This window comes from Nyctereutes procyonoides, unplaced genomic scaffold (genome assembly GCF_905146905.1).
Source record: "Nyctereutes procyonoides isolate TBG_1078 unplaced genomic scaffold, NYPRO_anot_genome, whole genome shotgun sequence".
NCBI classification, from domain to species: Eukaryota; Metazoa; Chordata; class Mammalia; order Carnivora; family Canidae; genus Nyctereutes; species Nyctereutes procyonoides.
The window spans coordinates 2,296,282-2,310,025 of record NW_026575122.1 but is presented as its reverse complement, the minus strand read 5'-3'; the positions used below and the strand labels follow the sequence as shown (position 1 = coordinate 2,310,025).

General features: G+C 36.6%; 1 protein-coding gene across 1 annotated transcript in view; it reads left to right on the top strand.

The window, feature by feature from the left end:
• TLL1 (tolloid like 1) overlaps positions 1–13,744 on the top strand; it is a 195,013-nt gene that overhangs the window by 150,137 nt on the left and 31,132 nt on the right. Inside the window, exons 14-16 of the mRNA XM_055336633.1 lie at positions 406–531; positions 2,391–2,551; positions 5,733–5,913. Of these exons, the coding sequence (XP_055192608.1) occupies positions 406–531; positions 2,391–2,551; positions 5,733–5,913 (468 nt within the window). The remainder of the gene's footprint in view (positions 1–405; positions 532–2,390; positions 2,552–5,732; positions 5,914–13,744) is intronic.

Sequence of the window (13,744 nt, the reverse complement as noted above, 5' to 3'; positions counted from 1 at the left end):
TTCACAAGTGAAGCTATATGTTTTTCAATAAGTTTTTCTATTTTATTCTGGAATTCTCATGTTATAAGAATTCCCTTTGACCTTAACATCAGGGAAAAAAACAAAACAAAGCAAAAAAACCCACCAAGACACATACGTGTCAGAGATGTCAGAGATAAGGTGATCTTCATTTGACACCGCAAGTCCTTGTCTTGCTTCTTAGGCCATCGAGGTTGCGGAGAGGACATTCGGGTAGGCCGCGTTTCAAGGGCCTGCAGGTGGTTTCTGCTCCTTTGTTGGAGACATCAGTTGTCTCCATTTCAGAGTTTATGAGTGTCATATTTAAAAAAAAAAAAAATTACACCTGAGTAGGTAAAGCCCGATACCCTGACCGGGCTGTTGCCTGCGTGGCCCCCGTCCTTGCAGAGGAAGACGAGTGTGCCAAGCCGGACCGCGGGGGCTGCGAGCAGCGCTGTCTGAACACCCTGGGCAGTTACCAGTGTGCGTGTGAGCCGGGCTATGAGCTGGGGCCCGACAAGAGGAGCTGTGAAGGTAGGCCTGCGCCCCGGGGGGGCCCCCGCCCTTCCACAGCCCCTGGGCCTCCCGCTGTCCTTTCCTGCCCTCCACAGTGACCTCTTCCCAACTGCTGGGACTCAGCCTGTGGTTCAGTTGACATGAAACCCTGCCTGGGAGCTCGTCCCGGAGCCACTGTCTCCTCCGCTGGTCACCAGGTCACCAGGCCACCGTGTTTATTAGCTTTCGATGTGTTCCTCCTCCCTCTCTTCTGCTCTATTTATCTTATCATCTCTCTCTGTATCCATTTCTACTCTTATCTGTCTAGACCCAGGTTTTCACCCCCATCCATCATTTATTTTCATCTTCTCTCAACAGAGTTTATGAACACACCTGCCTTACCACGGCTCGGAGTCCTGAATCCACGTGCTTGGTTTTATCTCTAGCACCTAGCACGAGCGTGAAGCAGCCGCCCGATGTGTTTCATTAATAAATGATTCATTGACACAGAGATTTTGCTATGCTTTCTCCATTTCCTCTGCACATTCTAGGATGAGATTTCTTGCACAACGCTTTGTTAGCGTGTCCTGTGATCTCTTCCTTCAGAATTTAAAGCTGCTTCTTCCCCCCCACCCCATTTCCTATTTATTCCCTGCTCCATCCTATTGCTGGCCCCATACTTGAATTACAAAATAAATGGACCGATCTTCCTTCCTCTGTTCCGTCCCTCCTTCATTCTTCTCTCAGAATGTCTGCCCAGATCCTCTTCATAGAACGTGTAGCAGTTCAACATTACTTATCGTTATGTATTTACGAAGTTTACTTTTGGTGCTTCCCACAAAAATGTAAATGCAAACTCCCTGAAAATGAGCACCTCTGTTCTCTACTGCGTCTGTAACACAGGACACAGCAGTGGTAAAGGCGGCAGATTTATTTGCTGAACAAATAAATGCCAAACCCTTAGTGAGCTGAATAAGAAAATCAGAGACTCCCTGTTTCTTCTTAAAGTTTTAAACTTTTCTTTTTTGGCAAAAGCCTCCATCCTTATCTATTAAGCTAATAATCTGCTCTCTGGGCTAGACTAAAACACCCGCAGTTATAAAGGCAAGGTGGCATCTTTAAATTTTTTTTATTTTTTTATTCATAGAGATGCAGAGAGAGAGAGGCAGAGACACAGGCAGAGGGAGAAGCAGGCTCCATGTAGAGAGCCTGATGCGGGACTCGATCCAGGGTCTCCAGATCACACCCCGGGCTGCAGGCGGCGCTAAACCGCTGCGCCACTGGGGCTGCCCAAGGTGGCATCTTTAAAACAGAGGGTGTTAGTTCTCATAACTACCCTGTGGTGTAGATATTGTCATACCCATTTAGAAGATGAGACAACTGACACCCAGTCTTCTTTATCTTGGTTGTCCAACTTTGCTTTTTTTAAAAAAAGGTTTTATTTATTTATTTATTTATTTATTTATTTATTTATTTGAGAGAGAGAGACGGAGATCGTGAGAGAGAGCCCGAGTGGGGAGGAGAGGGAGAGGCAGCCTCCCCACCGAGCAGGGAGCCGACCTGGGGCTCCACCGCAGGGCCCTGGGATCATGACCTGAGCTGAAGGCAGACACTTAACTGACTGAGCCACCCAGGCGCCCCGTTGTCCAACTTTAAAGTGATCTGAGATGTCATACAGCCGTAATTTGCTTGGGTCCCAAGCAACGAATTCACAGCCTGTGAACGGGATTAGATAATTAAAATAGTTGTAGTAGGCGACGGCGTCTGCAGCTTTCTAGATTTTGAAAACTCTGGAAGATGATGGGAATTTAATGGGGAGACGTTTGGTTACCAGCAGAAAGGTGCTAAGAAGGGGATGACCCTATTAGGGGAAAACCTTGTCCTTTCTTTCCTTCTAGCGGCCTGTGGCGGACTTCTCACCAAACTTAACGGCACCATAACCACTCCAGGCTGGCCCAAGGAGTACCCTCCTAATAAGAACTGCGTGTGGCAGGTGGTCGCACCAACCCAATACAGAATTTCCATGAAGTTTGAGTTTTTTGAATTGGAGGGCAATGAAGTAAGTGAAAGATAAGTACATTCTTTTCTGTTGGGTTCTGGGAACCTCTGAAGACAAACTGGTCAATGGAAGGAAGGAGGAAGGAAGGATTGCAGCAGTACAACTGTGCAGATGTTGCAGTCTTTCTTTGCTGTACTGTTCATTTCTGCGACTGCGTGTAATTCCTCTTGGCATTGGATAATATTGTAGACTATTTTGGGAGATTGAAAACTACCTAGAAGGGGTTTTTACTTAGTGTATTGGGATACAGCAATTTCTTGATTTATCAAAGAACTATGAAGAAATTAGGGTCAGCTTTATATCGCATTGACTTTTATAAAAAAATGAAAAAAAAAAACCCCACAACAATCCATCAATCAACATTCAAAATCCACTGGTTGAGTCATAACAAAAATAGCCATTTTGGAGAGCCTGGTATGTTTATTTGTGGAAATGAGTATATTTTCTTTATGTAAGTAGTTTCTCGTTATGAATATGTTCATGATTCCCCAGTAAAGATATACTTTTTAATCTCAACAAAGATTGGTTTAGTTGACACTGTCTTTTGTTTATAAAATATGGCTTGTTATAATGAAAGTCCAGTTTTCTGCCAGTTGACCGCACTTAAACAAGTGAAATCATTTATTTGAGAATTCCTATGTGCGAAATCATTTATTTGAGAATTCCTACGTGCTAGTACACATGCACCAGATTCAAATGGAATGTCAAGCCTTGAAATGAGACGTTTTAGGGCTTGTGTCCTTTGTATGATTGGTCAACATTGACTTAATTTCGGTTTTGTTTGAGCTTTCCTACTTTCTTTTCTAACTTCCATATTCTTTCTTCCAATGACTTCTTTTCTGTGCCTATTTTAAAATGAACATGATTTAAGACTTGTAAGTATGATAAAATTAACTCAAAAATTATTTTGTCTCTGATATTTATCTGTTGAACACTTTTAAAGAAGTGAGAAAACAGAAATATAATATATCTTTGCTCCTGAGCAATAATTATTGGTAATATGTGTGGATTTTATAGCATTATGTTGCCTTTGTATATGTATATTTACCTCTTTTCCCCCTTTCTATTTTTATTTATTTCTTTTTAATGACTTTCTCACTCTTAATTATGCCTGTCAGAATCAAGTCACTTATGTGCATTTTTTTTTTTAGTGCTACTAATGGCTTTGAGGTAAAAAGAAGTTGTGACTTTTGTGTTTCCTTAAAGGAAATTAAAGTCTAAAATGTGACAAACTTATACATTTCAGAGAATTATACAATTTTAGAGCTTAGTGGACCTTTTGAGATCTTCCTTACATCATGTGTAAGTTTTATGATAAAAAAAACACGAATTTATATTTCTAATATACTCTGTCCACATGAAACATCATTTTCCTTTCATAATTACCTGAAATTTAGAGAAATATTGAAATGAAGAAAATATTTGTATAGGATTTTTAGAAAAGTTTTCATAGGAACAGTCCTTTTTGAAAATGGCAGTCTCCCTACCAGTTCTGTGATTTGACATGAACTTGATGTTGAATGACTTCAACTCTCTCCATTTTCCCTAAAGCAATTAGCTGTGGCAGGTACGACATTTTGATTCATGAGTTGAGAGATGTTACTAGGAAGGCTAGAAGTTTACGTTCAGGAGGAAGGAGGGTGGATGGTTTTAAGTAAATGGGTCATTGTGTTCTGAAAGCATTTTTCCCATGGTGGTGGTCTTTATTCCTAGAAGGATCCTTGACAAACTCTCTAACGTAGCCCAAGTTTCTTAAGCTTATTACTACGTGGAAGGCTGTTACAAAATTCTGCGCGTTTTGTGGTTTGATGTCTTAAATACTTAAAGGCATGAGCAAAAACGTGACTTAGAGAATACTGGGTTAAGTTAAAACTTCATTGTCTTATTTATTTACATTGATATCCAGAAGGAAAGATGATGTCAAACAAGTTTAACCTCGGTAACTTTCTCCCGTCGCATGTCAGAGTCCTTCTAAGCAGATATTGCTGTTGTAACCAGGTGGATAGAAGATTTAAAAAAAAAAAAATTTCCTAGCAACTTTTGCTTATTTATCACCATATTAATATCACAAGAACCAGTAATTTTAGTTGACAGATTGCAAAGTACAGATCAGGCCCCAGGGTTCAATCATATGCTTTGTTAAACCTTGCTAATTACAAGTTTATGTAATAAGGTCATTCACGCAAGATGTATTATTTAGACTGTGCCCTTATGGAACCTCGGAGAAGTGTATTATGGAAACATCTGCTAGAGGTCGTAAAATTGCTACGAATACCTGGCATTCACTTAGCTTCTTCCATTTTGGTGTTGTTAGTGCATTACATATAAATCAGAATGTGCCTACTTCATTTTAGTGTAAATTCCTTTCTCATTCCACCACATAGAATTTTTATTTGTTTGCAATCCTGTAGCGTAGCTCCAGATTAATTTTATAGTGCCTGACAACTCAAAGAAATTGAGAAATACCAATTTGTTTGATGATGAGTTTGAAAGCAGAGTATCCTTTTTATTGTATACCACAGTGTCTGTCTCCTTTGAAATTTCCTAAGGCTGCTCTTCCGATTAGAACACAGTGTTCCTGGGAGGCAGCACCAGACCAAACCAGACTCTGTGCTCTTTTCTCTGAATTGCAACATACGATAAGTATAATTTTGGACAAGTCACTTAGAAATTTGTGAACCTCAGTTTTCTCATCTTCACAAATGAAAGGGACATTTCCATTATTAATGGTTCTTTCATAGACTACGTGTATCACTTTCATGTCACTATAGTCAGCATTAAATAAGACAATACGTGACAAGTTCTTTCACGGTTCCTAATGAAAATTTAAGCATGAAAAAAAAATTTTAAGCCAGCAGATACTATTCTTCTTGTGACCATCAGCACCACTGTCTCGACAAATATTCATCTCAATTCTCCTAAACTCTATTTTTTGGAAAAGATATATGCTGTAAATATATATAAACAAGCACACATTGGTATTTACATCTCTTGGAGATATTCAGAGCAAAATTCTCTGATCTATTTTTCATGCCATCTGCCTTATATTTGGACTCTTTCCCTAATTTTTTCTTTACCTATTAATTTCAGTTTGACTATCATGAAAAAATATGATAAAATAATAAATGTCAGTCATCTGATATTTAAAATCTTGTGACTATAATAACCACGTCTTTTCTAGGTTTGCAAATATGATTATGTGGAGATTTGGAGTGGCCTTTCTTCTGAGTCTAAGTTGCATGGCAAATTTTGTGGTGCCGAAGTGCCTGAAGTGATCACATCTCAGTTCAACAATATGAGAATTGAATTCAGATCTGACAATACTGTATCCAAGAAGGGCTTCAAAGCACATTTCTTCTCAGGTATCAGTATTGACATGATGCACGTGTGTATCACGGACTTTCAAGGTGGATTGGCTTTCATGGTTACCCACTCTTCATAGTTTTCTGTAAATGTAATTCAGAGGGACATAGAACGCATGCATGTTTATCCTAGGTTTAGCAATTTTTAATAGAATATTAATAATTGGGGGTCTGATGAAATATAGCTCTCAAACACTTAATAATCAAGTATTACAAAGGCTAATACAATAACGAAATTATTACTATTATGTTTTCATACAGTGACTTTATAAGCGCATGGGGATAATGATACCAGACTTCCAGACAGTGGCAGGCTTTTTCAAAATGAGTTATCTTTTTCTTGGAATATCTGATCTTGTTTTAGCAACATATTTTTTATTCTTATTGTCTAGCAAATATTTCTTTTTTTCTCCTATTATTATATTTTCATTTATGGTTAAGCTGATATTAAAATCCATACCTTGCCTCATCACTATAGAAAGAATTACAGTATGAAACCTACAAATATGGAAATTGCAATTTTACTAAAAACAATAGGTTATCAGGTATATTAAACAGTGGACACTTCTTTTTGGAATTTAATATTTAGTTTAACCAACCCATTGTAAAATGAAAAATTCCCTCATCTAGAGCTGAAATGTCATAAAACATCCCCCCAACTTTAAGGAAATATATGAAAGCACCAGGGAAATTCCTTTATTTTCCCAATTTTGGAATCATACCTACTTATAAAGATATTATTCTGAAACTTCAAAAACAGATAAAATTATAATAAGCCTTAGTATAGCAATCTGCCTTTCAGACTGGCAAGCAATTTAAAGCAAGTGAGTTCCAATTATATTTTAATATTAGGTAATTTGGATTGAGTTAATTCAAAGTCCATTTATTCCAATCCCCATGTGTTTAAAATTAATGAGATTTACAGTGCCCAGGGTTTGTTTGGGGTTTTCAGTGTAATTGAAGTTAATGGTTCACAAGCTCCATTGAGGTCCAAGTCATACACAGAAGTACATTCAAAATACAAGGGATCTTGGCTTTCGTATTCTCCTTGCTTTCCTTCCCCCAGATTTAATTGCCTTTTAAAAATTCTTCTCAGGCATTAATTTAAGACTTATGTGATTCAAAGTAGCATTTTAATACTCTATTTTAATGAAAGCAAGACATTCTTAGACTTCACTGTTTTATAAACATCATGCGCTTTACAAATTGTAGGTGACCCAGTGGTTAGATATAAAAGTCCTTGTTTTAGAACCACCTAAATATTTATTTTAAAATTGAAATTATAAAGTGAGTACATTTTATCATAATATTAATAATATTCGGGATCCTTTTTACTTTACCATAGTCATACATTTTATTTCATATTTAGTTTTTAAAAAGCTACATGCTACTTATACCAGTGGCAAAGTATGATTAAGTTTAGAGCTAGAACTCAGAATATTTAAAATTCACTGTCTGATATTATTGGTCAGGAAAAACTTCCCAAATTGTAAAGATGGATTGTGTCTTTAGAAATAGACTATTGAAATATAAAAAAAAAATGCTACTTTAATTCTTATAAAACAGATATGAAGGCACATAAAGATGCTGTTCTGCAGCACATCCAAGCACAGAGTCTTTATTCCTTCCTCTGGGCAGCTGTGCTTTGTAACATTACCTGAGCACCTCGGTAGTACTTCAGCCCTTGGGAACTAAAATTTGCTATAAATCATATCCACTGATGCAGATCATTTTAGGAAGTTGTATCTGTTTTGGGTATTTCTCAGTGCTATATTTAAAAAAGTGTAAATCAACTGGGTGACAGTGCTTCAGGTTGATCGAGGCTAGCCTAAATTGTTTGATGGAGTATGAGTAGTTAAGTAAATGGGACGAGTGTTCGTATGATAGCTACCATTTTGAGAATTTATTACGCAGGCATGCATCGTCTCTTTAATATTCAAAATAAGGGTATAGTATTCTCATTATCATATTCACTTGACAGACGAAGCAGCTGAGGAATTAAGTGAACTGCTTAGTGTCACAAAGCATTTAAATACTAGTTTGTCTTGGTTTGTCTAAGAGCTGGTCATGCCCCTTGCAAATAGCATGTAACTGAACATATTTGTGACCTGAAAAACAACAGATATACTTTACACTTCTTTATTAGATTAATAATTTATAAGGTCCAAGATAATTAAGTGTAAACTTCCAGTGGCTTCTTTTTGATCCACTGAAAAATATCAGCACTTTGTCAGATTCATATTTATAATACTGTGGTTCTGGATGAGTATTAGATCTATTTTATGTTTAATTTCCTGGGAGTTTCTGTTAATGGGGAAGATGTTTGCTCAGGAAAGGGAAGATAAAAACATTCTATTATGATAAAGAGCCGGTGTGGCACTAACAAGAGATGGCCACAAGTTCAGACTTAGTTTACCTGATGTCCTTATGATCATCACACAAAATTGTAATTTCTAACAGATCACCTATTCTAGTAGATAGGCTCTATTCACATTGAAGATGTTATTTTTAAGGCCTAATAATGCTGTAAGTGTAATTATATATAATCACTTGTTCAAAGTCAAATAATTCATTAAATTTATTAGAAAACAGACATGTAGGGACGCCCGGGTGGCTCAGCAGTTGAACGTCTGACCTTCGGCTCAGGGTGTGATTCTAGAGTCCCAGGACCGAGTCCCGCATCAGGCTCCCTGCATGGAGTCTGCTTCTCCCTCTGCCTGTGTCTCTGCCTCTCTCTCTTTTTGTCTCTCGTGAATAAATAAATAAAATCTTAAAAAAATAAGTTAAAAAAATAGACATGTAAACCATGGGGATACGGTATTTCTCAAACAAAATTGAAGGACATTTTTGTTTTCTAAGGTTTACTCTTGGAGGGTTTGATAAAATACATTACTGGGTTTATTGTGACAAACTCTTCAAAAAGAAATTTAACCTAGGAATCAAGAATCATTACAATGATTATTCTAGTTGCCTCAGAAATCTCATTCTTGAGACACATTTTTAAGGAAATGTTTCAAGATCTGGAAGAAGGATTTCAATATACTGTTACAATGATAGAAACTCAAAACAACCCAATGGTATGACAAGAGGAAAATGGTAAATAAACTATAGCAAATACACTTTGTGGGCTTTTCTACACCACAAAGATGGCTTACTGATTCTGTGATGTAAAAAGTCGTAGATGATAAAACATCAATGGAAATCTAGGTGTGAAACTATCTGCACACTGTGCATACAGCTAAGCGTGTGGTGGGAACAAATCAAAGTTGCCGTATGAAAATACCAAGAATGTTTGTGCTAAGGTGGGAAGATGGTGCATCATAGTTTTTCTCCAATTTCTCTGTTTTCAATTTAAATATAAAATATAATTTTAATTAATTAGGTTTTGAGCAGGGGCAGTGGGAGGGGCAGAGGAAGAGAGAGAGAGAGAGAGAGAAAATCTGAAGCAGGCTCTATGCTCAGTGCAGAGCCTGATGTGGGGCTTGATCCCACAACCCTGAGTCCAAATCAAAAGTCAGATGCTTAACCAACTGAGCCACCCAGGTGCCTCTAAAATAACTTTAGAGGAAAAACGCATATCATATTGCTGTCACTCTAGGTATTTCTAGATTTGCAAACATTACCTAATAGACTTTGATCTTTGAGAGTGAAGAAACATTTGAAGTCATCTCTTTAATTAATTAATTAATATAGATTAATAGAGGTTAATAATACAAGTATTTTGTGATAGGTTAAATTTTATGATTTTAACTTCACAGTTAGTTAATAATATTACCTTATTATAGATGGTCGAATAAATGTGTCACTGTGTTGTGTAGGTTAATCCAGAGATGTCTTACGAAGACTCAGTGTTAAATGCTTCTGTTTGTAATCCCTGTTCTAAAGATTTCAGAAGTGGTTGTGGATTTATCAAAACGTGATGAGAAATATGACATGCTCAGCTGTTTTTTCCACAGTCTTGTACCAGGAACAATTACCAAGGATTCAATCAAAAGAAGAAACAGTATTTGATAATAGGTGATTCCGCGTTATTTGGAAAGGAAAGTTATTCAAAAACGAATTCTAGTTTTCTAGCAGCTAAGTGATACATCAAGAAAAAAGACACAAGAGAATAGATTTCGATTTTTAATGTGTACTGTGAAATCAGACTTTTATAGTGTCATTTCCAAATACAAGATTATAAAACAATCACAGAGATTCTAGTTCTCTTTGCACATAGCTTCTCATTTTAAATAAGCATTTTATGGGCCTAAGAAATAGAATCAGAAGAATGACTCTAAGAGAACTTATTAGCAAAATAATGTTGAATTCCGTAACATCCCTGTTTACAAAAATAAGAAACCCTCACGATAAATTCTGATTTAAAATCTTAGCAATAACATAATAAAACCTTTCATTGAACATGAAACAATGCTATAGCTTGACCGTTGAGAGGTTCCTGTGTTACATCTACAGCAGGGAGTCCCCGACGTCCGCTAAAAAAAAAAAAATCAGTGTCATGTACAGTACTGATTTTAGGATAGATTTAAAAAACAATATAATGAAGTAGTATGAAGGCAAATAAGGAAATTAAGGCAATCAAAGCAAAACTATTTGGGCATGATATAAAATTATGTCTTTTGAGTCTTGTAGCTACATCGGAAACAGCGTAAGCATTTTCTAGAAGACAGTCTGGCCCAACAGTATATCACTCTGATTTTTTTTTGGACTGAATGAGATTTGTTTTTCCATTAACACTAATAACTTACTTTACGTGATAGTAAAATCAAACTTAATTTTGTACGGTGGTGCATTTGAATACAAGTATGCAAATCTGCACAGGTAGACGTGATACCGCTTATGTATTTTAAGTGGTTAAGCAAAGTTACCTGGAGAAGTTAATCTGGAGAATAAACCTGATTTAAGAGCAGAGTCTCTCACGAATCTTGTATTGAAGACCTAGCGACTTGCTCAGTGGCAAAAACAGAATAAGACCCGGCTTTCCTGACTTCCAGTTCATTTCTGTCTGTAACAAATGTAGGAGTCGGAAAAAATGATGTGTGTGATTGTTCTACCCCAAATCCAAGTGATTTCAGCAGACCTGCTCCTCATTTTACCCGCCTTTGATTGCGTGCGGTCACCCCGTTACCTCCTTCTCCTGTACACCCTCTCTCTAATGTAATGCTCGCAGATACCATTAGAAGAAATTCAGCCCCATATTATTCTAAGAAAACTGTAAGTGTTAATGTGATTGACTTCAGATAATTAAACAAAACTTTCCTGCGATTTTAACAAGTTTTCATTATTTAATGATACTGAAATATTTCCATGTCTTGGAAAGAGCAAGTTGTCTTTGCCTAGCTCTCAGTAGAGTTCATTAGCGCTATTGGTTTTCTCAGACTTTTATTGAAATTCTAAAATCAAATACCCAGTAGGTGTCGGTTCTTTCATAGTTGGAGACATTAGCAGGTTTATAAAAATATATATATATATGGGGTGGTCTTGGTGACTTAGTTGGTTAAGTGTCTGCCTCCGGCTTAGGTCAAGGTCCCAACGTCCTGCTCAGCTGGAGTCTGCTTCTCCCTCTTACTCTTCCCTGGCTTCTGTGCTCTCTCTCTCTCTCTCTCTCTCTGTCAAATAAATTTTTAAAATCTTAAAAAAAAAAGAAATTCTAAAATCAGTAAGAATTAGAATTAGTAAGAATTCTAATTCTTAGCATACAGGGTGATATTAGTGTATTTGTGCTGTTTGGAAGAGGACTATTGTCAGTTCTGTGTTGAAACTCGCATGTGCCATGTATACGCGTGCACACGCATGGGAGTGTTTGTGTGCTCGTGTGCTTGCGGGGGCGTGAGTAAGCCTGCTTATTTTATCTTTCGTCCTTTCTTGTGTGTATATCTGCTCATATATGTTTCCGGTCTGGGGCTTGGACCCTTTACCTTTTTGTTTCCCACAGACAAGGAAGCTTTCTGCAAAGAGAAAATTCTTATTTTTGAGTCTTGCAAGAATTTGGTACAGGTTGCCACTTCGGTTCCATCCAGTATGTATTATTCATAGCTGATGGCTGCTGATAGTCTCAGACGTGCTCCACAGGCCTCTGATGGGAAAACGCCACCTCCTTTTTTCCTAATAATGGACCTTTCCTTTATCTCACACGAAGGAATGGAAAGCAGATGTGACCATTCTAAAGAAGGAGGCAAATTTCCATCTGCAGAGAAGAAATGTTTTATTTCTACTCAGCAAAACATTTGTTTCTCTCACTCATAAAAACTACTTTAAAATTTTTGTGCCTCCAGTAGGAAAACACCGGAAAATTTCAAATGAGTTATTGGTAGAATTCTCGATTATTAAATTTATTATGCGGACATTCCAAGAAATATTTACAGCTGCATCCTTTTCCCTTCTCTCTTTTGGATTTTCATTATTCAAAATATGTGCAGTCTGTATGTCCTAAGAGGAGAATGGGAAAGAAAGTGAAAACATAAGCACGTCTGCTACTAGCTTTTTTCCTCTAGTTTGATGACTTTCATTCATAAGAAGTCCGGAATATATTTGCGGACTTCGTCTTTTGGGATGTTGCTATTTCTCATCAGCAGCTAATCAGAAATTGCATTGACTTAGTTAGTTTTATTTACTTCTACTAAAACAGTACCTAAAATAAAACAAGCACTTAAAAAATAACCACACTGTATTCATTACTCCCTAGATGACTTAAATATTAAATAAAAAGCTTTCTTTGTCTGCATGATGTAAATTGTGTGCATAAGTTTTCCAATGTTTACTGAAATTTTTCTCTTTTCATATAATTATTTGACATGTGGAGACACATTTTTATATGCTACTTTGCTGGGCATGATAACTTTCCTCTGCTTCTTTTAGTTGCTGTTTTGATTAGTCTAGTTTTGATTTTTAGCTAAACTCTAGGTTAATATATGTAGAGAATATACATATTCTAGTAGTGTGTTGTGCTTACTTTTGATGTTTACATGACATTGATTATATTAGGCGCTAGCAGATGTGGGGGTGAGGGCAGGAAACACCAATCAATGGGGAAAACAGTACTATGGATACTTAGTAATGACCATATAAAATCTTCTTCCTCTTGTTTTTCCTCTAAAGATTATTTTTCAATTATTAATTATTTTCCCCAAACAACATAAAGATGAATAATTGGCTACAAATAACTACCATGCAACGTGATCGATTTCACTTTCAACTTTATTTCCCTTTAGTCACCATTAACCACAGTTCTTCTGGTAATATTATGTTCTAATATCATTCTATCATCTTACATTCTACCAAATCTAAAGCAAGTAATTCTTCCTAGAAACATAACCTCGTACTTGAGATTTCTACTAAAGTTTTAAGTGTCCGAAATATCTTAGGTATTGGAGTTGTTTTTATTATGAAAATAACTGTGGACTTAAAAATGCATGAATAATAGCTTGTGTTCATGTTTGCATTTTAACACTTTTATTTCGCTCATGAATGGCAAGCCAAACAGGTCCAGATAAAAAAGAGGATTCCAGCAGTCCCTGCCCACCATCGGTTCTCTGAACACTTCATCTGTTTACCAGTCATTTCTCTTAATTTGCTTACAGTTGTTAGATTTCCAGTGAACTCTCAAAAGTCTGGTTGACCTATATAGTACTTAACTAAGGTTCAGCCTAGCAGGTGTTATTTTAAGAATATCAGACATTCATCATATAAACATTTTCATAGGAAATATGTAACTATTTCAGTGTAATTCTGGCACCAGAAATTTTAAATTGGTTATTTCCATTTAACAAAGAAAGTGTATTTCTACATCCACTCATGAGGTTCTATTTTTTTCTGAAGCGTCTTAAATAAA